Source organism: Natator depressus, chromosome 3 (genome assembly GCF_965152275.1).
Source record: "Natator depressus isolate rNatDep1 chromosome 3, rNatDep2.hap1, whole genome shotgun sequence".
Taxonomy (NCBI): domain Eukaryota; kingdom Metazoa; phylum Chordata; order Testudines; family Cheloniidae; genus Natator; species Natator depressus.
In genome coordinates this window covers 1808203-1831737 of record NC_134236.1, presented here as the reverse complement: position 1 = coordinate 1831737, position 23535 = coordinate 1808203, and the positions used below count along the sequence as shown (strand labels likewise).

Genomic DNA, 23535 nt, shown 5'->3' with positions numbered 1-23535 from the left:
TGATAGTGGTCTTGCCCTCTCCAATCCCTGCATCCAGCGGCTGAGAGCTCTCCCGGCTGTTTCCGGCACACCTGATGGCAGGGTTGGTTGATGCGGGGTGCGGCCCCCAGAGCTCCTTTCCATCCTCCCAGTCGGGCTCTGGGGGGTCCCAGCTCTGCCCTCTCCCAGGCTGCACCATGCTGCTTCCCACACCACGTGGGAGGGGAAGGGGGGACTGGGGGCAGTCACTGCTCAGGGCACCATCAGTTGCGGGGGACTGGGCACAGGCTTGTGCCCTAGTTGTTTTGCAAAGTGGCTGATGAGAGCAGACCTAGCTCCTGGCAGGCCCAGGGTGCCCCTCAGTACCATTGGCACAGCATCCCTGGGCCCAGTCTTCCCAGGGGGCACCAGTCAGCACAGCCAGTGCAGTGACACCCTTCGCATGGTGTTTGGGGAAGGAGGCCGGTGATTTGATTCCCAGGGAGCCGCTGGGACACCTACTCTGTGACTCCAGGGACCTGGCACTTCCTTTGGGGTGGGGAAAGCCATCCCCGGGCTCCTTGGCCTGGCATTGTCCCCCACTATCACGAACAGCTCCGGCTTGGGCCACCCGCACCAGGGACCAGCATGGAGCAGTCTGGGGCAGGGTTTTCCTGGCCCCGGCAGGCGATGGTAACTGCTCCCCCGACTGAAGCCATGGCTTGTGCTCACACAGTGCTGCTCTGAGAGGGGCCCTGGCCCTTTGGCTGGGCATCACCCGAGGAGCTCTGGCATCCCTCATCTCCCACTGCCCCTGGGGACTGTCTCCCCTCCCAGGAGAAGGACTTTCCGTGCCCTCCCCTCACTCACACTCCTGAGCTCTCTGTCCCCCTCCACTCCACCCCTAGCAGGCTGGGGAGATTCCCTGCTGGGCAGCGCGTGGCACTGGGCAGCACAGGGCATGGTGCTCTCTCCCACCCACCTGGGCAGCACTGCGGCCCCGGGACTGGAGGGCTGGGTCTAGACCCTGCATCTCTTGGCCAGGGGCCCGGCCCCTCTGACAGGGCAGAAAGGGGCACGTCCAGTCATACATTCCCCTCCTGGGGCCACCACAAGCTGCCTGAATGACCTGGCTGTCTCCTCCGAGAGGGGAGCCCCCCCATTCCCTAGAGGGCCCCCCACACAGTGCCCCACCGTGGGCACCCTCCCAGGCCAAGCGTTGCAGCCTGCCATGCCAGGCTGGGTCCCCGACACCACATGGTCCCATGGGTGCGAAGCTGGTGTCTGGTGAGTCAAGGCCCAGCGTCATGCTGGGCCCCCAAGGGGCCTTTCCCAAACTGAGCCCCACGGTGGGAGAGTCCAGGATGGTGCCTCATTGCTGCTGGGACTGGGGGCCCTGCGCCCTGCCACCCCCAACAGGGCCCACCTGAGAGCTGGCTCGGCTGAGCCGAGCAGTCCCTGCAGGGAATCTGGCACTTGGTGGCCCCTTCCCTGCCCACTGCCGGCTTTTGGGGGGGTCCCTCCTCCCCCAGACGCAGCAGGCAGCCCTGACTCCCCATCTGCTCTCTCTGCAGGCTGAGAAGAAGGCCAAAGTCATTGCTGTCATGAACGTGGTGGAAGAGAGCCAACGGGCAGAGCCCCAGAAGGAGGAGGAGGCCAGCCCGCCTGCCTCACAGCAGCCCACAGACCCCGCTTCGCCCAACGTGGCCACCACGCCTGAGCCAGTGGTGGCCGACGCCGTGGACAAGAGCACGTCCAAGTCAGCTGACGACGAGCCGGAGTACGAGGTGAGCTCAGCCACAAGCAGTGGGGGCCGGGGGCCTTCAGGCCAGCACTGCTGGGGGCAGATGTGGGGCGCACCGTCTGGTGGGAACCCAGCCACAGCAGAGCACCCATGCCACGCTCCGGGACCTTAGCCACCCCGATCCCTGCCGCCACCCATGCTTCTCCTTCTGCATGCCTTCCCTCCCCCACCTTGCACCTCCCCCGTCCTTCCTGCACGCCTCCCCTCCCCCACCTTGCACCTTCCCTCCTTCATCCTGAACATTTCCCTTCCCCCATCCTTCCCTCCACACCTTCCCTCCTCCACACTGCACACCTCCCCTCCCGCATCCTTCTCTGCACCCCTCAGCTCCCCCACCCTCCACCTCCACTCCCCCGTCCTTCCCTGCACACCTGTCCTCCACCCTGTGGCTCTTCCCTTTCCATCCCTCCATACCTCTTCCCCTCCCCCACCCCATGCCTCCCCCGTCCTCCCCAGTACACCTCCCCGTCCCATCCCCCATCCTTTCCTGCACCCCTCCTCTCCCCCACCCTGCACCTCCACTCCCCCGTCCTTCCCTGCACACCTTCCCTCCCCTGTCCTTCCCTGCACATCCCCCTCCACCCCCCTACACGCCTCCCCTCCCCCAACCTTCTCTGCACACCTCCCCCGTCTTTCCCTCCATACCTCTTGTGCCTCCCCTCCCCACCTCCCTTCCCCTACCCTGTGCCTCTGCCCCGTCCTCCCTTATACACCTTCCTTCTGGCCGCTCTGCATCCCCGTCCCCCTCCCCTGACCTCGCCTGCCCCCCGCCAGCTCCACTGGCCCACATGCATGTATCTCATCCCTGCCCATTCCTGTTCCCCCACACCCCGGCTGTTCCCCTTTCCCCGTGTCCAGCCCCCTGCCTTGCCCCTCCCCGGGCAGGCCCAGCTCCAGTTCTGACCGGGGGGCCCACTCTCTGACGCTCCGTCTGCTCCCTGGGCCGGCAGGATGGCCGAGGCTTCGGGATCGGTGAGCTGGTGTGGGGGAAGCTGCGTGGATTCTCCTGGTGGCCGGGCCGGATTGTGTCCTGGTGGATGACTGGGAGGAGCCGAGCAGCCGAGGGCACCCGCTGGGTCATGTGGTTCGGAGATGGCAAGTTTTCCGTGGTAAGTGGCAGCGCCAGGCGCCATCTGGGCTGCGGGCTGGCAGTTCTTGGGCATGCCCTGGTGGACGGGTGCTCTCCTCTCCTCTCACAGCCCCCATCTCTGCTCCTCACAGGTCTGCGTAGAGAAGCTCCTGCCACTGAGCTCCTTCTCCAACGCCTTCCACCAGGCCACGTATAACAAGCAGCCAATGTACCGCAAAGCCATCTACGAGGTCCTGCAGGTAAGAGCGGCCGGAGAGGGTGCCAGGCACAAGGGCGCCCCTTGCAGTCCCCAGGCCCATCCACCCATGAGCCTTGGATTTGGCCCAGACTGCGGGATTGTGACCATGGGCAGGTCCCTCAGGGTCTCTGGGCGCCCAGCAGGGATCTGCCCTGCCGCCCGAGGGCAGTGAACGCATTACGCAGGGCGAGGCGCTCAGCCACTCGGAGATGGGGGCCAGAGAGAGACTCCCTGGCAGGGAGGGGGTGGAAGGGAAGGGCCCACTTGCCTCGGTCCCATTCATTCAGCTAGGCAGTACTATGGGTCCTGGAGTTAGACCAACATCTAACCTGCTTCTGCAGTTATCTGCTTGGGCAGCTGCTTCCTCTGCGCCGTGCCCCCTCCTGCTCACCGGGCGCCTGCAGCCCGCTCAGGACAGTGGCAGTGGCTGGGCTAAGGGGCACTGCCGCGCCCAGCCCCAGCCTGAATGGCAGAGGCTGTGTTGGGGCTGGGGACGCAGCAGCACTGTCCTGGCTGCACACAGAGCAGGGAAGAGCCCTGCCGTGGGGAAGGGGAGGCCCCTCTTAGGCTGTGGGCGACTGGCCTGACCCCGGGGCTCGCTGCGCAGGTGGCCAGCAGCAGAGCGGGGAAGATCTTCCCAGCATGCCCCGAGAATGACGAGACAGACACTTCCAAAGCGGTGGAGATCCAGAACAAGCAGATGATCGAGTGGGCCTTGGGGGGCTTCCAGCCGTCTGGTCCCAAAGGCTTGGAGCCACCAGAAGGTAACGGGTTTGTGGGATGGGGCGGATGTAGCTCCAGGCAGGGGGAGCCAGGCTGCGAAATGGGCACTGGGCCATGGGGAGGGGCAATGGGACTCGCCTGTGTGTCCATGGCACCGGGCACATCTACTCCCGAGCGTGCCAACGAGACGCTGTATTTCCCAGCACCGGGGGCCCAGTGCCCTTCCCCAACCTTAGGCTGACTTACCTCGGCCGTCCTGTCCCTGGCTCAGTTATCGCCAGAAGCTCTGTCCTACCGGGTCTGGCCACTGCTGTCCTCCTCTTCAGCCTCAACGGCCAGGTTTGGGGCAGCAGAGAGGCTGGCCAGCCCTGCCAGCCTGCCCGTCTCCTGGAGCTCAACTCGTCAGCACTGCCTTGCTCCGCCAGGAGCGGTCCTGGCCGCTGGGAGCGATTTTCCAGTCCCAGCTGCAATCAGAGTCAGGGGAGTCCCCCCCTTGGCACCTCCCTGTGATCTGCCAACCTCCCCTCCCACCCGCAGCTTGTGGGGTCGCTCCTGGCGTGGTAGCTGAGAAGCCCCAGGTAGGGATTAGGGCCCCGCTGTGCAGTGAAATCAGCCAGTTCCCACCCCAAGGAGCACCCGGCCTTGGCAGGTGGCCACAGAGCGGGGTCAGGGAGCAGTGAAAGGGTGGGGGCCAGCGGCATACGCTGCCACGGGTGTCCCTGGGAAATGCCTGGCAGCCAACTGCTTTGCCCAGCTCCCCCGTGCCCGCTGCGAGGAGCTGGCCCATACTGCTCTCCTGCGCCCGCTCTAACCGCGTCCCGTTCCCTTTGCACAGAGGAGCGGAATCCCTACAAAGAAGTTTACACGGAGATGTGGGTGGAGCCAGAAGCAGCCGCTTACCCCCCGCCTCCGCCAGCCAAAAAACCAAGGAAAAGCACAACGGAGAAGCCCAAGGTCAAGGAGATCATAGATGAGCGCACCCGAGGTAGCCACCCGCCCGCTGAGGGAGGGCCTCTGGAGAGGGGTGGCTGGCTGGCCCCGGGCAGGGCCACTCCCCACCACTGGCACCGAGCTCAGCTGGCCAGCCGAGGGCCCAGCTTCCCACTAGCCGCCACTGCAGCTACAGAGCAGCATTTCCCATGGTGCAGCTGGCATCGCGCCCCTCCCCCGTCGTGAGAGCAGACCCCACCCCTTTGCGGAGGCACCCCACTGGCCCAGGGGGGCTGCAGGGCTCTGTCTGCTGGCCCTGGGGAGCACTAGTGCCTCCCAAGGCCAGCCTGAGAACTAGAGCTGCCCAAGCCTACCTCCCAAATCCCCCTTCTTGATCTGCGGCTAGCCCCCCGAGCCAGGCCGCTGTGGGCCCAGGTTTCTCCAGTGATTGAACCACTCCTGCCCCTTCGGGGAGTTGGAATCTGGTTTTGAACCCCGAGCCCAGGTGGCTCCAGCTTTTCCTGGACAGGGGTTGCCTCTGGACTTGGGTTAAGCCCCACCAGAGCTGCTCTGTGAGGCCTCATTCTCACTAGCCGGACAAGGGGGGGGGGTGAGGAGAGAAGTGGGGGCTGCCACCCCAGTGCAGAGTAATGGACCCCCAAAGTAGCTCCTCTCTCCCCTCAGTCACCCAGGGGAGAGAAGACAGAGAGAGAGCCTGGCTGCCGTCTCCCTAAGAGAACTGGCCCCTGTGTCTCCGTGCTCACACATTGCCCTGCCACTGGAGGGCAGCACTGGCTCTGTGTGTAGCCCTGGTGACTGGTGCCCAGCGGCCCTGGACACTAAACCTCCTACCCAGAGAGCAGGTGCAGCCTGGGCCTGGCCAGTGCCTGGCCAGCGTCTCAGCCCCGCCCCTTGGCCGAGTGCAGTCTTCACACCCATTCTGCCCCTCGTGTCTCTGCAGAGACCACCAGCAAGGGGCCTGGCTCCTCTCCCACTGGGAACTGCTCTGAGACCCCCCACTCGTCTCCCATGGCCCTGGAACAGCCTGGGCCGGGCTGGACCCGAACAAGGGCCTGGATCCCACTTCTGCTCCTCCTGGCTCCTCCCTGGGCAGCAGGATCTGTGTCCCCCTCGCACTGCCCCATCTCTGGGGACACTGTCATTTGCGTTGCGTCCGGGACCCCGCACCCCCAGGGGGCAGGAGGAGAAGGGGCTGGAATGTCAGGGTTGAGTGGCCGAGGCCTGGCTAGGGAAAGACCCTTCTCTCGGGCCCTGGAGAAATTCCCGCTCTTTCCTTACGAGCTGCCCGCGGGCCGGCGCAGACCATCCTGTCCCGTTGTGCGTAACCCAGCCGCCCTCCAGGCCCCCTGTGATCTGCCTGACTTCTTCTTTCGCTCCCCCAGAGCGGCTTGTTTATGAGGTTCGCCAGAAATGCAGGAACATCGAAGGTGAGTGTGTGTGAGCAGGGAGGTGCCTAGCACCCACTGCTGTCCCCAGACATCCCTAGAGAAGGGACGTCAGTCAGCCTCAGCCTCCCCCTTGGCCGCACGCTGTCCTGCGCTTAGAGAGAGACTGTGGTGGCGGTGAGGCAGGAAGGGAGCCATTTGGCAGAGACACCTCCTGGTTTGCACCCAACTGGCATGCAGCGGTGCGGACCGTGGCCATCCTGTCGGATGGAAGGGCTGTCCTGGGGACACAGCACGTGGCACTACCGGGAGTGGCTGCGTGTGTTGCATTCCCACACCGATGGGACCATCAGGGGAGCACCCCTGAGGCAGATGGCAGAGATGTGGTTAGAGACAGGAGACTGGACTAGAAGGCAGTTGGCTCCATGCTACTCAGTGTCTTCAGCACTGGTCTGAAAGAAAATCTCAGGTCCTTGCTGGTGAAGTTAGGAGATGACGCAGCCATTGGCGGGGGGTAACGAGTGCCGGGGCAGTCAGTGCAGAGCGAGCGGGATTGCTGGGTAAGCTGGGCCCATTCAAACACAGTGTGTGCAATCCAGGCACTGCCAAGGTCTCCGGGTAGGAGCCAGGGACACAGGCCATGTGCACAGAACGGGGGCTGTCTGCTGGAAAGCAGTGCCTGGAAATGATATAAGAGTCACAGCATGCAAGCAACTGTATAAGAGTGCCCAGGGTGATGCCTTAGCAAGCCTTGGCTGTGTAACCAGGGGAGTAGCAAGGAGAAGCCCAGAGATCTTCTCTGTGTACACGGCATTGGGGAGACGCTGCTGGAATTCGGTGTCCCGTTCTGGGGGTCACATTTTTAAAAGGATGTTGAAAAATTGCAGCGGGTGCAGAAAAGAGCGGCCCAAAGCAGGCGAACAGGGCTGGAGAAAACACCCTCCAGCGAGAGACTTGGAGTGCTGTCTGTTTAGCTGACCAGGAAGAAGATTGAGAGGTGACTTGGTTACAGTGTGTAAGTGCTTTCCCAGGGAGAACTCACCAGGTCCTAGAGGGCTCTTTCCTCTAGCGGAGACAGGCAGCGGAGAGCCAGTGGCTGGGAGCTGGAGCCAGACCAAACGAGAAATAAGATGCAAATCGGTAACAGTGCGTGGAATTAACCGGGGAGGGGGGGACTCCCAAGGGCAGTGGGGAATTCTCCGCGGCTTGGCGTCTCTAAATGCAGACTGGCTGCCTTGCTGGCAGGTGCATTAGCCAAACACACGTTACTGCGGTAACTGGCTGGAGTACAGTGGCCTTGGATATGCACATGTCAGGTGGGGTGATCTAACGGTCCTTTCCGGCCTTGCACTCTGCGACTCTTGTTTAGTTGACCTGAAAGAAGGATACGAGACTTGCTCCTGGCTCTGCGTGGGGCCGATGGCTTGTTCACCTCTCAAAGGCAGAACAAGACCCAGTGGCTAGAAACTGAAGTTAGACAAATCCAGGCTAGGAATAAGGAGCAGAGTTTTAACAGGGAGAGAAGGGTAACGAACGACTGGAGCAAGCCACCAGCGGCTGTGGGGAATTTGCTGTCACTTGAACGCTTTAGCTTAGCCCTGGGGGTCTGTCAAAGGGATGCACTCTACCTCCACTGCAGCTTGTGGGCTGGAGGCAGGAATCGCTGGCTGGAGTCTCTGCCCGGTGTGATGCAGGACATCGGATGACCCTTCCTACCTTAAAGTGTGTGGCCTTCCGGGCTCCTCTTGTGGCTAGTGGGTGTGGAGTCTGCCGGGGCTCACACTGACTCGTTCGGGAAGCCATGCTGGCAGTGCAGCATGGCGTCGGTTCCTGGGAGCTTGGGGTGCTCTGGACCAAGTAGCTGGGACACAGAGTGAGGGAGAGGGGATGGAGGTGAGGCTGAGAAGCCCCCATTGTATGTAACACTCTTGCCTTTTCTACTCTCCCCCTCCCCAGATATCTGCATTTCTTGTGGAAGCCTCAACGTTACCCTGGAACACCCTCTATTTATCGGAGGAATGTGCCAAAACTGCAAGGTATGGAGTGGGGGGAGCCTTCTTGTCTCTGTAGGCTGGCCTGGCCCCCAGCCTCCCTGGACGTTCCAGGCCAGACACGAGCAAAGCCGCATGTGCACTTTGATCATCCAGTTCTGCTCTGCAGAGGGGTGAGACCCGAGCTTCAGGTCTCAGCTGCAGTGAGGCCAGTGCCACCTGGGCCTCCCAAGCTAACATGAGGCCTCTCTCCCCGGTGTGGGCACCTTCTTCTTCGAATGATGGTCCCTGTTGCATTCCGCTGAGGGGTCACGCATGTGCCGTGTGCAAGTAGGAGTGTCCGTTGGTCAGCGCACGCGCCCTGCCTTCACCTCAGGGTTTCATCCAAGGCAATAAAGTACGGGGCGCATGAATCGGGTCTCCAGTTCCTTCTCATCGCTGCGTGGTCCAGGCCACAGCTGCTAGTGTTCTCTCATCTCTGACATACTGGCAAATAACAGTTCAGAATTGTAGGTAGTTTTCTTCCAGTTTTTGCTGTTTTTAACATAGTGTCGCTTTCAGGAATAATTTTAGTAGAACTGAGGCCTTTGTGGAATCTGTTTACCAGTTCCCCCTCCCCAGCACCCACGTGCGGAAAGTGGATTGTACCAAAGATGCCAGGATTCAGTTTTGCACCTCCTGCCTGCGTTCCTTCTCGGTCAGCGACGAGCAGCAGTGATGCCACTGCTGCTTGGGAGAGGCCCACACTGCATCCAGGTGCTGTATCTGCCCATCCTTCCCACGCTGTACCCAAGGAGGCCGGGCTCTCCGCCTCAAGAAGCGCCTCATGGAGGTCGCCATGAGCCCTTAGTTGGAACCAGGCTGGGGAACTGCCCCATACATTGGCCTGAGAAACCCAGGAGTGCTCCTCCAGCTATGGAGATAGAGTCCTGCTTCACTGGTACCACTGCTTCGGACCATGTGCCAGGGCCTAGCTGGGAGGCAGGGAAGCATGGTCCTGCTTTGAGCAGGGGGTTGGACTAGATGACCTCCTGAGATCTCTTCCAACCCTAATCTTCTATGATACGCATGACAGTAAGTCTTCCTCCAGGCCTAAGAAGGACGATGCGCCTTCCACAAGTACCGGCCACGGAGAAGCGGGGCGTTCCAAGGTGCACAAGCATGCCAAAACATCACGCAGACCAGCGGATCCGCTGGCACCGAGCACCCAGTCGTGCATGCCCTCAATGTCGGCTTCCCTTAAGACAAGGGCTCCGTCAACTCCGGGACAGTCCTCCACTCCAGTGCTGGTTCTGGCCGCGGAACGAGTACCGTTAACACCGGGGGGATTGGAGGAAACAGCGGAACCACATCAACTGTTTGCTTTAGGAGAACTGAGATCTCCACACCTTCCTCCACCCTCCGCACCTAGAGAGGTCCGATCTCCTATCCAGGACTTACTCAGTCAAGTCATGCTGCGACTCATCCTTCTGCGGTTTTCACACTTCCAACGGTACCACCTTTGGAACCGGGATCCGAGTTCTCACCATGGGAGGATTCCGACGGAGGACAAGGGCTGCCCAGTCCCTACCACCGGTACGGGTACCCGAAAGGACCACCAGTGTCGTGGCTGTATCTTTCTTTCCAACAGCTGGGAGGTCATTGGTTTCCCTCACCATGGAGCCCTCTGCAGCATCCGCTGGATCAGTCCTGCTGGCTCTATTGGGGATCCTGGCCTCTGTACCCACCCTCAGAAGCCACCCATTTCGCAAGGGAGGTTTCACCCCCATCCCTGCTCAGGGTGCCCTCGGGCAGGTGCTCCGAAGCAGTTGTGGAGGACAAACTGCTCAGTCCGGTTCTGCCAGTACTTCCGGAGCAAGAGCGTTTCCCATCGTCCTCTCCAGATGCTACAGTAACCTCACTCCCTCTCGCCTCCAGATGACTTCTGGCAGTTCCCAGAACTCCTGTGAAGAGTGGCAGACGGCCTTCATATTCTGCTGGAGGGAGTACGAGACAAGCAGCACCAGGTCCTGGACACCCTTCATTCCTCAGTGCCGAGCAGGGTTGCTCTGCCAATCAACGATGCCATTCTCCAACCAGCTCGAACTGTTTGGCCTACCCTGGCCACTTGCATGCCTACCTCCCAGGGGGCAGGGAAGAGAGGCTACGTACCGGCCAAGGGATTGGAGTTTCTTTTTTCACACCCTGTCACGGAGTGCCCGGGCGATGCTCTGGAACTGCTCCCCATGAAGCCAGGCAGGACTCTGGGGCAGTCGCCTTCCGGTGAGCAGCCTGTCCGCAGGGCAAACAGCTCACACGGCTTCCACCTTCCTGGGTCTGACCTCGGAGCATTCAGCATCCTCTGCCCCTCCGTGTGCTTCCCACAGCGAGACCGCCCAGGCGGGGCTCCTGGGGAAGCCAGAGGGTCCTGCACCCCAACTTCGCAGTCAGACGTGACTCTCAGCCAGCCAGTAAAACAGAGGTTTATTAGACGACAGGAACATGGTCTAAAACAGAGCTTGCAGGTGCAGAGAACAGGACCCCTCAGCTGGGTCCATTTTGGAGGGCAGTGAGCCAGACAACCACGTCTGCCCTTCACTCCATGTCCCCAGCCAGCCACAACTGAAACTCCCTCCAGCCCCTCCTCCCCTGGGCTTTGTCCCTTTCCCGGGCCAGGAGGTCACCGGATTCCTTTGTTCTCCAACCCTTTAGCTCTCCCCTTGCAGGGGGGAAGGGCCCAGGCCATCAGTTGCCAGGAAACAGAGTGTCGGCCATTCTCTGTGTCCAGACCCCTGCACACACCTGCCCTCTAGGGCTCTGCAGTGATCATACACCCTTACCCCACCCCCTAGATACTTAAGAACTGCATAGGGGAAACTGAGGCACCCCCACAATATTCGGAGGAAACATTAAGAACAGTCCCACTTTGTCACATCTCTCCCCCTTCGAGATCGAACTGAGCGGGGTCACTTTAGCCGGTGACCTGGGGAAGTTCGAAGCCACCAACGTTCCCATGGATGCCCCAGCGTCTCTGCCATTCCTTGGTAGGAGTTACACCAGGCCCTTCCAGTTTCACGCCCTCCCTTAGGTCGGGGATGGTCGATAGCACTCGCAGGCCGCATGTGGGAAGGTTTCTGCGGCCCGTGCCCTTTGGCCACCCCAAAACCCCAGGGGGTCAAACTTGGATTGGGTCTTCTCCCCAACAAGCTGGCCAAACACAGCCGTTTGGTTATAGGACTGTTTAAGTTTCTTAACAGCTTTCACTCCATCTGAGACCTTCTCAAAGCTATCCACACTGGGTCTTTCAACAGGACAGTCAGTGGATCCATTCACATCAGAAAATTTCTGGCTGTTAGGAACTGAAACTTTCTTGATTAAATCACTTTCACACCTTTCAGTTGCAGTAAACTGCTTGCGAAGACTCCATGAGGATTCCTTTCCCTAGGGCTTTTCTATGCCACAATTCACCCCTCACAGAAATTCTGCTCTTACCCTCTTCACCTAGGGCTTGCTCTAGAGGAACACATTCCTGAGCAACAACAGACTCTTTCTGGGTCTCCCTTACATCCAGAATTACCTCTGGCCAATCCGGCGGATACCTACACAATCCCCTTTCAGGCAAACTGACAGACTTCCTAGATAAAAGGTCAGAAGCATTCTCCTTCCCTTTGCCACACACAAGTTCAGGAATCTTTTCCTTCTTGCTACAGGTTTCCACACCCTCCATAGGTAACACAATCACATCACCTTCACGCTCTCCTTGTGCCCTGGCTAGGATCTCACCCTGATTAGACAGAGTTGCGACACCCTTTCCCAACAACACACGAGCAACAGGCAAAATACAAGCACCAGAATTGTCTGGTCTCTGGGATTTTACATAGACACTAACTGGATGCGACCTAGTTACAGGGCCATTCTCCCGAGCAGACACAAACTTAGGACCATTCCCTTCCTGGGCTTTAGCTGAATCCAGAACCAGCTCTGAGACAACTGCATGACCCTCAGCCGTCACAGGCTGAAAGGCCCCTTCTGTCTGCTCCACAGACCAGGAAGAGCCGGACACACTTTCTCCTTTCCCAGACACACAGTTTGGGATCTCTTTCCCCTTGTCCCAGCACACAAGGCTGGTCACAGACAACTGCTTGGAGATCAGGGTAGCTCCCTCCATAGGCAAGTCAATACCCCTGACAGACACAGGCACGTTTCCTTCCCTGTCCCAATTCTCCACCCAGCTAACAGGTAAGGTCCAGGGACACTCATCTTCCACTCTCCTCGCCTTCCCACCCTGCTGACTAGACACAGCCATCAGCTCACAAGGCTGCCTAGGCTCACCCAGACTTTCCTTACCCAGCACCTTGCCACTCCCCACAGATCCCCTGCCCTGCCTGTGTCTCCCCCCACTCAGCTGGGGTCTCAGCTCCCCCTGTGCTCAGCGCTGCCCTTGCTGTGCCAGTGGGGGTAGGCAGCGAGCTCCCTGCTTTCCTTGCTGCATCAGAGCCAGGGTGAGCCCCCTCTCCGGAGTGCAAGGGCTCAGGGAGCATCTCTCTGTCCCACCCAGCCCCAGGGGTCTGGTTACAGGCAGGCAGGTAGCCTGAGCCTAGCGGCTCCTCCCTGCTGCCAGCCCGGTCATCTGCATTTTCACTGACCATTTCCCTCTCCACCGATTGGTTCCCTGGATTCAAATTCAAACCCTCGGCCGTTACAGGAGCAGGGCCTGGATCCTGTCCCAGAGAGACACAGTCACCCCACAACCGGGTCTCGCAGCTGGTGTCCTGGAGCACCACAACGACCAGCCAGCCCCACCCCTCCTGGGTCTGCACAGGGATCTGGGCCATAGGCAGGGTGAGGGGCTTCATCCCTGGGACCCTCACCCAGCTCACACAGCCCCTCAACCTCTGAGGCTGCACCACCCAGGGCCTGAGAACAGTTCTCTCCGTCCCAGGATCTTGCCACCCCAGGAATGTCTCCCCATTGACCGTCACCTTCCGCTCCCCCTGGGGGTCCGAGGGGCCTGGCCCCAGGAGACTCCACACAGACATATAGGTTGGGGTCAGGAGTGGGAGCCTGTCCACCTCCCCACCCATCTGGCTGACGGAGTCTGTGGCCTTGGGACCCAGCAAGGGAGCTAGACACCGGGGCTTTTCCGCAGGGTCCCCCTGGTTCAAATCTCCAGCCTGCTCAAAGGCAGTGAGGTGGGCATTCACATCCCCCCCCTCCTTAACCAGGGGCAGCAATTTACTCTCGAGGTTCCCTGCGGAACTGGCCCCCCGGGGTCTATCCCCACTCACCCTGGGGAGGTTCCCTAGGCCTCTCCGCTCCGCCACCCCCAGTTCATGCTGCTGCTGCTTCTGCAGGTCTTTCTCGGTCCCTCGCTGTCTCTCACAGTCCTCTCGCTCTCTCGGACTCAGCTCCAATCCATCCATCTCCGATCCCCGGAGGGGGAACCCGATCGTGAAGACCCTCGTCTGGTCGGGGACAGGAGTCTTGGCGATGCCTGGCTCCCACTCCAGCTGCTCCCAGATCCTGCTATAGCCCCATTTGGGGTCAGGAATCTGTCCCTTAGAGCGGTCATCCTCCTCCAGCTGCACGATTAACTCTGCTTTGGTGAACTTTCCAATGCCCAACCCTCTCTTTCTGCACAGGGTTACAATGTCCTTCTTAAGGAGACGGTGACAGACCATCACTCCGCTCTTCCCAAGTTGTTGTGGACTCACAGGCCTGTGTGCTCTCAGCTCCCCACGATTTCCAGGGAGAACCCCTAGTGTGCCAGCCCTTCTCAAGGTCACCACCTCTTTGCCAGGGTCGAGCCGCAGACTCCTCCACCCCCTGAAACCGTCTCTCTCTGAATCTTCAGCACGCCTGGTCCCCGTCAATCCCCCTTTGTTTTACTGCTCCCCCGTCACTTACTGCAGGAAGCGCCATCCACGGGGTGCAGTAGATCCCACCGCTGCCACCAGTTGTCACGGAGTGCCCGGGCGATGCTCTGGAACTGCTCCCCATGAAGCCAGGCAGGACTCTGGGGCAGTCGCCTTCCGGTGAGCAGCCTGTCCGCAGGGCAAACAGCTCACACGGCTTCCACCTTCCTGGGTCTGACCTCGGAGCATTCAGCATCCTCTGCCCCTCCGTGTGCTTCCCACAGCGAGACCGCCCAGGCGGGGCTCCTGGGGAAGCCAGAGGGTCCTGCACCCCAACTTCGCAGTCAGACGTGACTCTCAGCCAGCCAGTAAAACAGAGGTTTATTAGACGACAGGAACATGGTCTAAAACAGAGCTTGCAGGTGCAGAGAACAGGACCCCTCAGCTGGGTCCATTTTGGAGGGCAGTGAGCCAGACAACCACGTCTGCCCTTCACTCCATGTCCCCAGCCAGCCACAACTGAAACTCCCTCCAGCCCCTCCTCCCCTGGGCTTTGTCCCTTTCCCGGGCCAGGAGGTCACCGGATTCCTTTGTTCTCCAACCCTTTAGCTCTCCCCTTGCAGGGGGGAAGGGCCCAGGCCATCAGTTGCCAGGAAACAGAGTGTCGGCCATTCTCTGTGTCCAGATCCCTGCACACACCTACCCTCTAGGGCTCTGCAGTGATCATACACCCTTACCCCACCCCCTAGATACTTAAGAACTGCATAGGGGAAACTGAGGCACCCCCACAATATTCGGAGGAAACATTAAGAACAGTCCCACTTTGTCACACACCCCCACCCAGTTCTCTCATGGTGCAACAGAACAGCCCAGACAGCAACACCCATGCTCCACCCTGTCGGATAAGGAGGGTAAATGCTTAGACCTTCTGGGACGCCAGGTCTTCTCTTGAGCTAGCCTCCAATTTCAAACTACCAGGCCTTGCTGGCCAAATCTGACTTCCTCAACTACAGAAAGTTGGAGGACTTTACTGAAAGGCTCCTCAGCAAGGTCGAGCATGTTTCCAGTCTATCCTAGAGGAGGGCAAACAGCACTACAGTCGGCTCTAGACGCTGCAGATCCTCTTCACACTCCATGGCCATGGGCACTGTCATGCGGAGGGAATCGTGGCTGCGCACATCCAGTTTACCCAGGGAGGTGCAAATACCATTGAGGAGCTCCAGTTCCATGAGTCACACTGGTTGAAGCTGAAGACTGACAATTCCCTCCACTCCCTCGAGGATTCCAGAGTCACACTTCGATCGCTGGGTATCTGTGCACCTGCACCCAAGCAGAACTTCTACCACCCACCACCTACTCAAGACTCCCCAGTTCTTCCACCAGAGACCATAGGAACCTCCTCGGAAGTGCCAGAAGACCTGACGATCCCACCGTCCAGGCCACCTTCCCAGACTTCAGCATCTCACATTCAAACCTCTCAGAAACAATATTTCTGAGTGTCAACCACCATGCCAACTGCCATGCAACCAACCCATCCCCTTCGGGTGAGTCTAGCACTCTTCTTACCAGCTTGGAGTGCAATAACAACAGACAAGTGGGTCCTGGATGCCATCCGCTATGGCTATACAATCGAGTTCACCCTAAGGTACCACATCCACATCCCCCACCCCGATCCCTCCTCAGGGACCACTCTCACGACAGCATCCTTGCCTTAGAAGTGACCCTTTACTGCAAAGGGGAGTGAGGGAGTGCATTCCTCCGAGCTATCAGGGCACGGGGTTCTATTCCACTTACTTCCTGGTATCCAAGAAGAATGGCAGATGGAGACCAATCCTGGATCTCAGTCGCTTCAACTGCTTCATCCAGCAGCCCAAGTTCCATATGGTCGCTTTAGCGGCCAACATACTATCGCTAGAGAAAGGCACGTGCTTTTCGGCTCTCGATATGCAGGACCCCTAGTGTCACATAGGCATGTAACCCACAGAAAATTCCCAAGGTTCATGGTAGGCCCTCAGCATTTTCAGTACAGGGTCCTGCCATTTGGATTCACCACTGCTCCCCGTAGCGGCCCACCGGTCCTTATATTCCCCATCTCGACTAGCAGCGCAATCCAGAGACGAGACTCGGATCTCGACCTCCATGGTGCTCAGTCTCTTTTCCTCCCTGGGAGTCAATGTCAACGTCAACATCGAAAAATCAATTTTGATTCCCACACAGCCCCAAGACTTCATAGGGGCCTCCATCAACTCGGTCACAGCCAGAGCTTACCTAGCAAGGGACAGGTTCCAGCCTCTGCGGGAACATGTTGACTGGGTAGTCAACAGTCCACCTGTCCCGGTCAGGACTTGCTTATCCCTCCTTGGCCACATGGCATCCTGCACATATGTCACGGCCTTCGCTCACCTCCACCTTCACTGTCTGCAGATGTCGCTCCGGGGGGTTTACTCGTTGTGATGGGGTGTACCTACCGCATCCTGGCACAGAAAGGGTTAACTGTGCATTGCAGGATGAGGCGGCCATGTCCCCTCCACCCCTGCTGGGCATGCTTAGCCTGGAGGCAAGATATAAAAGCAGCAGCTCTGCTCAGTCTAGGCAGGCTGCTGAAGGGGAAGGGTGCAGATTGCAGGCTCTCTCCCAGGAGCTGCTACAGGCCCAAACCACAGAGCCAAGGCGCGCTGAGCCCCAGATGGATTCCAGGCTGCTTGTGGAATCCAGAGAAGGGAGCCATCAGCAGCTGCACTGGCCGAGGACCCCAGAGACCCAGGGGAACCATGGGCCACCGCTGAAGAAGACAGGGTAGGAAGCAGCCCGGGGGATTTAGACACGGCTCCGGTTGGCAAACCGAAGAACAGGTTAGCGTGTTTCGGGCGGATCCCCGCTGACTCAGAGGGCCCAGGTCCTCCTATCCCAGGTGCCACACACCCTTAGGAGGTGCTCCCTGTCCCCAGTGGGCCAAAAGGCCACACAGCCCCTCGGAGGTGGGCAGCTTTATTGACTCCAGCCAGTAGGCCACGCTGCCCTATAAGGAAGGGTCGCTCTATTGATGCCGGCCACTGAGCCATGTAGTCCCATGAGGAAGAGCGACTCCGGCCACTAGGCCGTACTAGCACATGTTATGGTCAGGGTCACCAGCATAGGAGCTAACCGGCTGCGGCACAGCCTCTCCCTCTCTTCTGACGAGCTGTGACCTGACACCCCGTGACGGGTGTTACCTACCCCACGACACGCATGCACACTACGTGCCACAGGCCTTATGCTGTCAGTCCCCCCCGAGGTGCTCTCTTCCCTCCGGGGGTGAATGGACCCGCGGCAGGTCTCTACAGGGATCCCCATCCTCCCTGACAGGACAATCAGCACGGATGCGTCCCTCACAGGATGGGGAGCGCACATGGCCTAGCTCGTGACGCAAGGGACACGGACCCCTCGGGAATTCAGGATGCACATCAACCTTCTGGAACTCCGGGCAGTACGGCGAGCGCGGCGAGCGTTTCTCCCATCGCTCGCATGATGGTCTCATCGTCTCAGACACCACCACCACCACCATCTGTTACATCACAGACCCGGGGCAGGAGGTCTGTGTGCGGACGCGGTGAGTCTGTGGAATTGGTGCGTTGCCCACAAGAGCCTGTTGTCGGCAGCCTGTCTTCCAGGGACTCAGAACATGATTGCAGACTCCCAGCCGAAGAGTCATCTCCGTCACAAGTGAGAGCTGCACGACTCCATAGCAAACGACATCTTCAGCCAGTGCAGGACTCCTACCAGAGGCCTCTTCGCCTCCCACAGCAACAACAGCACACAGCACGTACTGCTCAAGGCAATGCCTCATCCTCCACTGGTTAGACCAGATCAGCTCCTCCTCCCCCTCTTCCACTCCTTCCACCAGTCCTCCACAAGATCCGACAGGAAAGGGCCCCGTTCTGGCCACCCCAGTTTTGGTTTCCCAACCTTCTCCTTATGTCGGTCCGTCCCTCATTTCCCCTACCCGCCACACAACCGCAGGATCAGACACCCCGATCCACAGACACGTTACCTCAGAGCTTGGTATTTGGATGGGCATCTTCTCTAGAACGGATGTGTATGTTGGCGGGGCATGATGGCCTTTCGAGCAGCAGGAAGGAGTCCACAAGGCATTCCTGTTGGACCAAGGGGAATCACTTGGCCTTTTGGTCCCAGCAAAAGGGCTTTCTTCTGAGGAAGTGGGCATTTCTCTTCTTTTGGACAGCCTCCTGTCCTTGGAGATGTCGGGGGTCGCCCTCAGTTCTCTCAAGGTTCACGTAGTGGCGATCAGCGTCTTCCACCGCCTCATGGAAGGGCACTCCGTATTTACACATCTGTTGACTACCAGGTTTTGGAAAGGTCTCCTCAGGACTTTCCCACCCATACAGCTTGTCATCCTCCAGTGGGACCTCAACCTCGTTCTAGCAGCATTAATGAAACCGTCCTTCGAGCCTCTGGTTTCATGCTGTATGTTCTTCCTCTCCATGAAAGTCGCCTTCCTAGTGGCTGTCACTTTGGCGAGAAGGGTAGGGAAACTGGGGGACACAATGGAGGACCCCCCTTTCACCACATTCCATAAGGACAAAGTCTTTCTGCGCCTGCACCCCAAGTTTCTACCAAAGGTCATAGCTCAGTTTCATCTCAATTACCCCATATGCTCACCTGCTTTCTTCCCAAAGCCTCACGCCTCGGCAGAGGAGCGGCACCTTCACTCCCTCGATGTCCGCAGGGCTCTGACCTTCTACTTGCCGAGGACCAGATGTATCAGAAGGTCCCCTAGACCAGCGTTTCTCAAACTTGGGTCCACCATGTCCCCAGGCCACACTGATCAACTCTTCCCTCTCCCTCCCAGCGCATCAGGGGCCCAGGGCTAAGGCAGGCTCCCTACCTGCCATGGTTCCGCGCGGCTCCCGGAAGCAGCCGCCAGCTCCTTGCGGCCCCTAGGCTCATGGGCGGCCAAGGAGGCTCCGCACACTGCCCCTGCCCGAGTGTCGGCTCCGCAGCTCCCGTTGGGGCTGGGAACCGTGACCACTGGGAGCTGGGGGGGCAGCGGGTGTGCCACAAGGGCAGCGCGCAGAGCCTCCCTGGCTGCTGATGAGCCTAGGGCCTGCGGGGACCCGTCAACCGCTTCCTGGGAGCCACGGTAAGCGCTGCCAGGACTCCGCACCCCAAACCCTCTCCTATACCCCAACCCCCTGCCCCAGCCCGGAGTCGCTTCCCACACCCAAAGTACTTTCCAGAGCCTACACTCTGAAACCCCCCCCCCAACCCCTTTCCCCAGCCCGGAGTCCCCTCCCGCATGCAAACTTCTTCCCAGAGCCTACACGCCGCACCCCCCCATGCCCCAACCCTCTGCCCCACCCTGAGCCCCCTCCTGCACCTCAGCCCCCAGCCCAGAGTCCCCTCCCACACCCAAACTCCTTCCCAGAGCCCACACTCTGAACCCCCCCTACATGCCCCAACCCCCTTCTCCAGCTCTGAGACCCCTCCTGCATCCTTGCCCCAGCCCAGAGTCCCCTCATGCACCCAAACTCCTTCCCAGAGCCCGCACCCCCCACGCCCCAACCCCCTTCCCCAGCCCTGAGCCCCCTCCTGCACCCCTGCCCCAGCCCGGAGTGCCTTCACACACCCAAATTCCTTCCCAGAGCCCACACTCCGCACCCCCCCACACCCAACCCCCCTGCCCCAACCCAGAGCCCCCTCCTGCACCCCAAACCCCTACCCCAGCTTGGTGAAAGTGAGTGAGGGCGGGAGAGAGCGAGCGACAGAGGGAGGGCAGATGGAGCGAGCAGGGGTGGGGCCTCAGTGAAGGGGCAGGGCAGGGGCACCATCAAAAAATTTTTTATCAAAATGGGGGTCCTGAGGTTGCTTATGTTTGAGAACCGCTGCCCTAGACCATTTATCGTAATAGCTGAGAGGCTTAAGGGGCAGGTAATCTCCACGCAGAGGATTTCCAAGGGGATTTTGAGGTGTATTACATTCTGCTGTCCACTGACGGGACTTGGAGTGAGAGCCCAGACTCCCCGATGTGTCACTTCCAGACACACATGGAGTTCACTGCCCGCAGCGCCTTGGTATGGGACTCTGCGATGGATGCCTCGTGCTGCATGGCTGTCCTCCCTTCCACCCTGCAAATAATCACCCTCGGTGGAATGCAGTAGGGGCCAGCACTCGAAGAGGAGGAGGTTACTTACCTGTCACTGGAAGTTCTTTGCGTTGTGTGGTCCCTCGCTGGATTCCACTTCCCGCCTCTGCTGTGGATCTGTTGGATCTGCGGTGGAGAAGGAACTGGGCTTGGTCCCCGCCTGTCATCACCTCGGTCAAAACCATGAGGTGAAGCCAGGGTGCGTACGCAGACCAACCGACACTCTGGCTTTCAAATGCTCCAGCTCCGGGCGCACAACGTATGCGTAACCCCTCAGTGGAATGCAGGTGGGGACCACACATCTCAAAGAGCCTCCCGTTGCAGGTGAGTAACCTCCTCTTCTCATAGACTATCAGGGTTGGAAGGGACCTCAGGAGGTCATCTAGTCCAGCCCCCTGCTCAAAGCAGGACCGATCCCCAATTTTTGCCCCAGATCCCTAAATGGCCCCCTCAAGGATTGAACTCGCAACCCTGGGTTTAGCAGGCCAATGCTCAAACCACTGAGCTATCCCTCCCTCCCTCTTCCTGGGTTTCCATCCCTTTGTTGCCTTCAAGCACTTCTTGGTCCTTTTAGCCCTCTGCTCGAAGAATTTCCCCTCGAGGCAGGCTCCCCGCAGCAGGCCAGCCTGGCAGCAGGGGTTCAGCTGCAGGGGTTCTGCTCCCTAGCCCAGCAGGGCAGCCCGAGGGTGGGTTACTCCCCGTGGCCAGATGCAGAGCTCTGCATCTGTGATGTGGGCCGTCCCCCCGGGTGGAGGGGTGCGGAGGGGACACAGCGTTCACTCCCCTCTCACTGTCCCTCAGAACTGCTTCCTGGAGTGTGCGTACCAGTACGACGACGACGGCTACCAGTCGTATTGTACGATCTGCTGTGGTGGCCGTGAGGTGCTCATGTGCGGAAACAACAACTGCTGCAGGTGGGTGTGGCGTGCTTAGCCGGGCTCAGCCCCACGCTTCTGTCTGGCCTTGGGCAGGAACATGCGGCCAGCCACTGCCCCAGGAAGGATGCGTTGAGACCTACAGCCGGTTTTCCCTCCCGCTCCAGGGCCCCCGCAGCCAGGCCAGTCAGTGATGAAGGGACCAGAGAGACCTTGGGGACATGTGAGACGGTGATGCCAGACCCTGGGGCAAAGACCAGCACTCTGGCTGTGTGCCGGCTGGCCTGGGCCCTGAGCCCCAGCGGGCTCAGACTGGCACCTGTGGGTTGCCTTCCCAGCTCAGCACGGTCCTGCCCCCTGCAGTTAGGGGACGGGAGGGAGCGGGGAGGGGTCGCACTCGGCCCCCGCTGGGGAGCTGTGCTCCTGCAGGCCGTGGAGGCGAGGAGTACCCCCCCACGCACCCCCCTGGAACAGAGGCGGGGCAGTAAATGGGCTGAAGCGTCTCCCCTTCCCCCTGGATCTCAGGTGCTTCTGTGTGGAGTGTGTGGACCTGCTGGTGGGACCAGGTGCAGCCCAGGCAGCCATCAAGGAGGACCCCTGGAACTGCTACATGTGCGGCCACAAGGGCACCTACGGGCTGCTGAGGCGAAGAGACGACTGGCCCTCGCGCCTCCAGATGTTCTTCGCCAATAACCATGACCAAGAATTTGTGAGTATGTGGCAGCGCTGCCCGGTCCCCCCGGGGGCTCGGCCCGGCGGCTCCCCAGAGTCACGGCAGAGCAGAGTCTCCCCGCAGCCCTGCACCTGCTGCCGCTTGCTTCCGAGGGGCCTGGGCTGAGCACGCCCAGCGGGGCTGCCAGGGCTGTCGCTGGGCTGGGTTCCAGATCATCCCGGACATACGGGACTCCCGGGACCTCCGGGGTCCTCGAGTCCAGGCCCTGCTGTCGCAGCCAGCACTGTCACGGCGTCCGCTTCGTGAGCTCTCCAGAGTCCCTCGGCGAGCATCTTCGCCCCCCACGCCTCCTGCTGGGAGGCTGCTCGGGAGCCTCCCTCCTCCCCTGGTTACAAACCTTCTCCTCTCCGGCCAGAGCGGCCCAGCTTGGGCTGGCATTGTCCTTTAGCTACCGAGCGCTGCCCCGCCGATGTGTGTGTCTAGACAGTGGTCAGTTCCCCACTCAGCAAGCCCAGCGCCTGGCGTCTCCACTCCTAGGAGAGCGCAGCAGGGAGGTCCCCGCATTGCATGGAGCTCCAGCCGTGATTAGCTCCCCCCCCGTAAGAGCTGGGATGGGACCCATCCGGGAGTTGGGAGCCCCGTTCATGTCCGAGGAGACTGTCTAGGGGAGCGTTTCTTGTGCCCCCCGTCTCTCATGCTGGGCTGTATGTGTGTGTTTTAAGGACCCACCAAAGGTTTATCCGCCGGTCCCAGCTGAGAAGAGGAAGCCCATCCGAGTGCTCTCTCTCTTCGATGGAATTGCCACAGGTGGGTTAACAAGAGGGAGCTGAGTGGCACTAGGGTTCTGCTGTCCACCTCCATGCTTACAGCACCCCACTACAGCCCCACAGCCTGGCAACCATGGGGCGGCCGTGACCCACCAGCACAGCCCAGCCCACTTCACAGCATGCAGAGGGCAAGGGGGAGCAGAAGCGCTCTGGCTTAGCACCAGGGCAGTGCATGACCCAGATGGTAGGTTCTCAGTAGCAGAACGCGATCCTGGGTTCTAAACCTAGCGTGCAGGATGGGTGTTTGGCCCAGACAGCAAGTACCAAGTGTGGGCTATTGCTCCACCTGTCTCTCACAGCTCTGCAGAAGGGCCCCGCAACCCCCAAGATCATAGAACATTTTGCATCGACTGTGGCTACCAGTTTCAAACTAAGTCCCTGATTTTGGGTGCTCCCAACTCAAGACACTTTTGGCCTGGTTACTCAGAGGGGCTGAGGATCCACAGCCACGGGGCCAGGCCGTCTGAAATCAGCTCCAAGGTGGCCTCATTGTCCTGCTGGCCATATTCCAAAGAGGGGTGAGCCCAGGTTTCCAGCAGGGGGCTGTGTAATTAGATTTGGCTTTCCACACCCTTGGGAGTGTCAAAGTCAGATTCAGGACTCACATAATTTGTCAGACCACTCTGTTTATTAGCAAAGCGCTTTGCCAATGCACCCAGATATATGTGAGCCAACTGCAAAAAGCTCAGGCCAACCCATTTGTATAGACAAGCCAAACCAATCCAACATAGGAGACAAAAGGAAGCAGAAACTGACAAATATACATACATATCTTATTTGCATACTAACGTTTACCAATCTCCTAGCTCAGTAGGAGCTCTAAGTTAATTAGTTTGAGGACCCATTGTCTCACACTCCTTAATGTTTCTCTTCCTGACAACTATATTTCAACAAACCCTTCAAGCAGCATTTCTTTAATGAATTATAATTTCAATATAATTCATTCTACTTTCACAGTCCCTCCTTTTGGTCAAGCTACGCAATGACCAACAATGACTGGGTTCCACATATCAATTGTTCTTTATCTCTTTGTTCATCAGTGAT

At 59.5% G+C, this 23535-nt stretch overlaps 1 protein-coding gene across 5 annotated transcripts in view; it reads left to right on the top strand.

Annotated features, from left to right (window-relative positions):
• DNMT3A (DNA methyltransferase 3 alpha) overlaps positions 1-23535 on the top strand; it is a 231598-nt gene that overhangs the window by 178714 nt on the left and 29349 nt on the right. For all 5 annotated transcript variants that reach the window (XM_074947296.1, XM_074947295.1, XM_074947294.1 and 2 more), the window contains 10 exons: positions 1533-1745; positions 2713-2871; positions 2984-3091; positions 3698-3854; positions 4649-4798; positions 6147-6191; positions 8106-8185; positions 20918-21030; positions 21517-21700; positions 22387-22471. In XM_074947296.1, the coding sequence (XP_074803397.1) occupies positions 1533-1745; positions 2713-2871; positions 2984-3091; positions 3698-3854; positions 4649-4798; positions 6147-6191; positions 8106-8185; positions 20918-21030; positions 21517-21700; positions 22387-22471 (1294 nt within the window). The remainder of the gene's footprint in view (positions 1-1532; positions 1746-2712; positions 2872-2983; positions 3092-3697; positions 3855-4648; positions 4799-6146; positions 6192-8105; positions 8186-20917; positions 21031-21516; positions 21701-22386; positions 22472-23535) is intronic.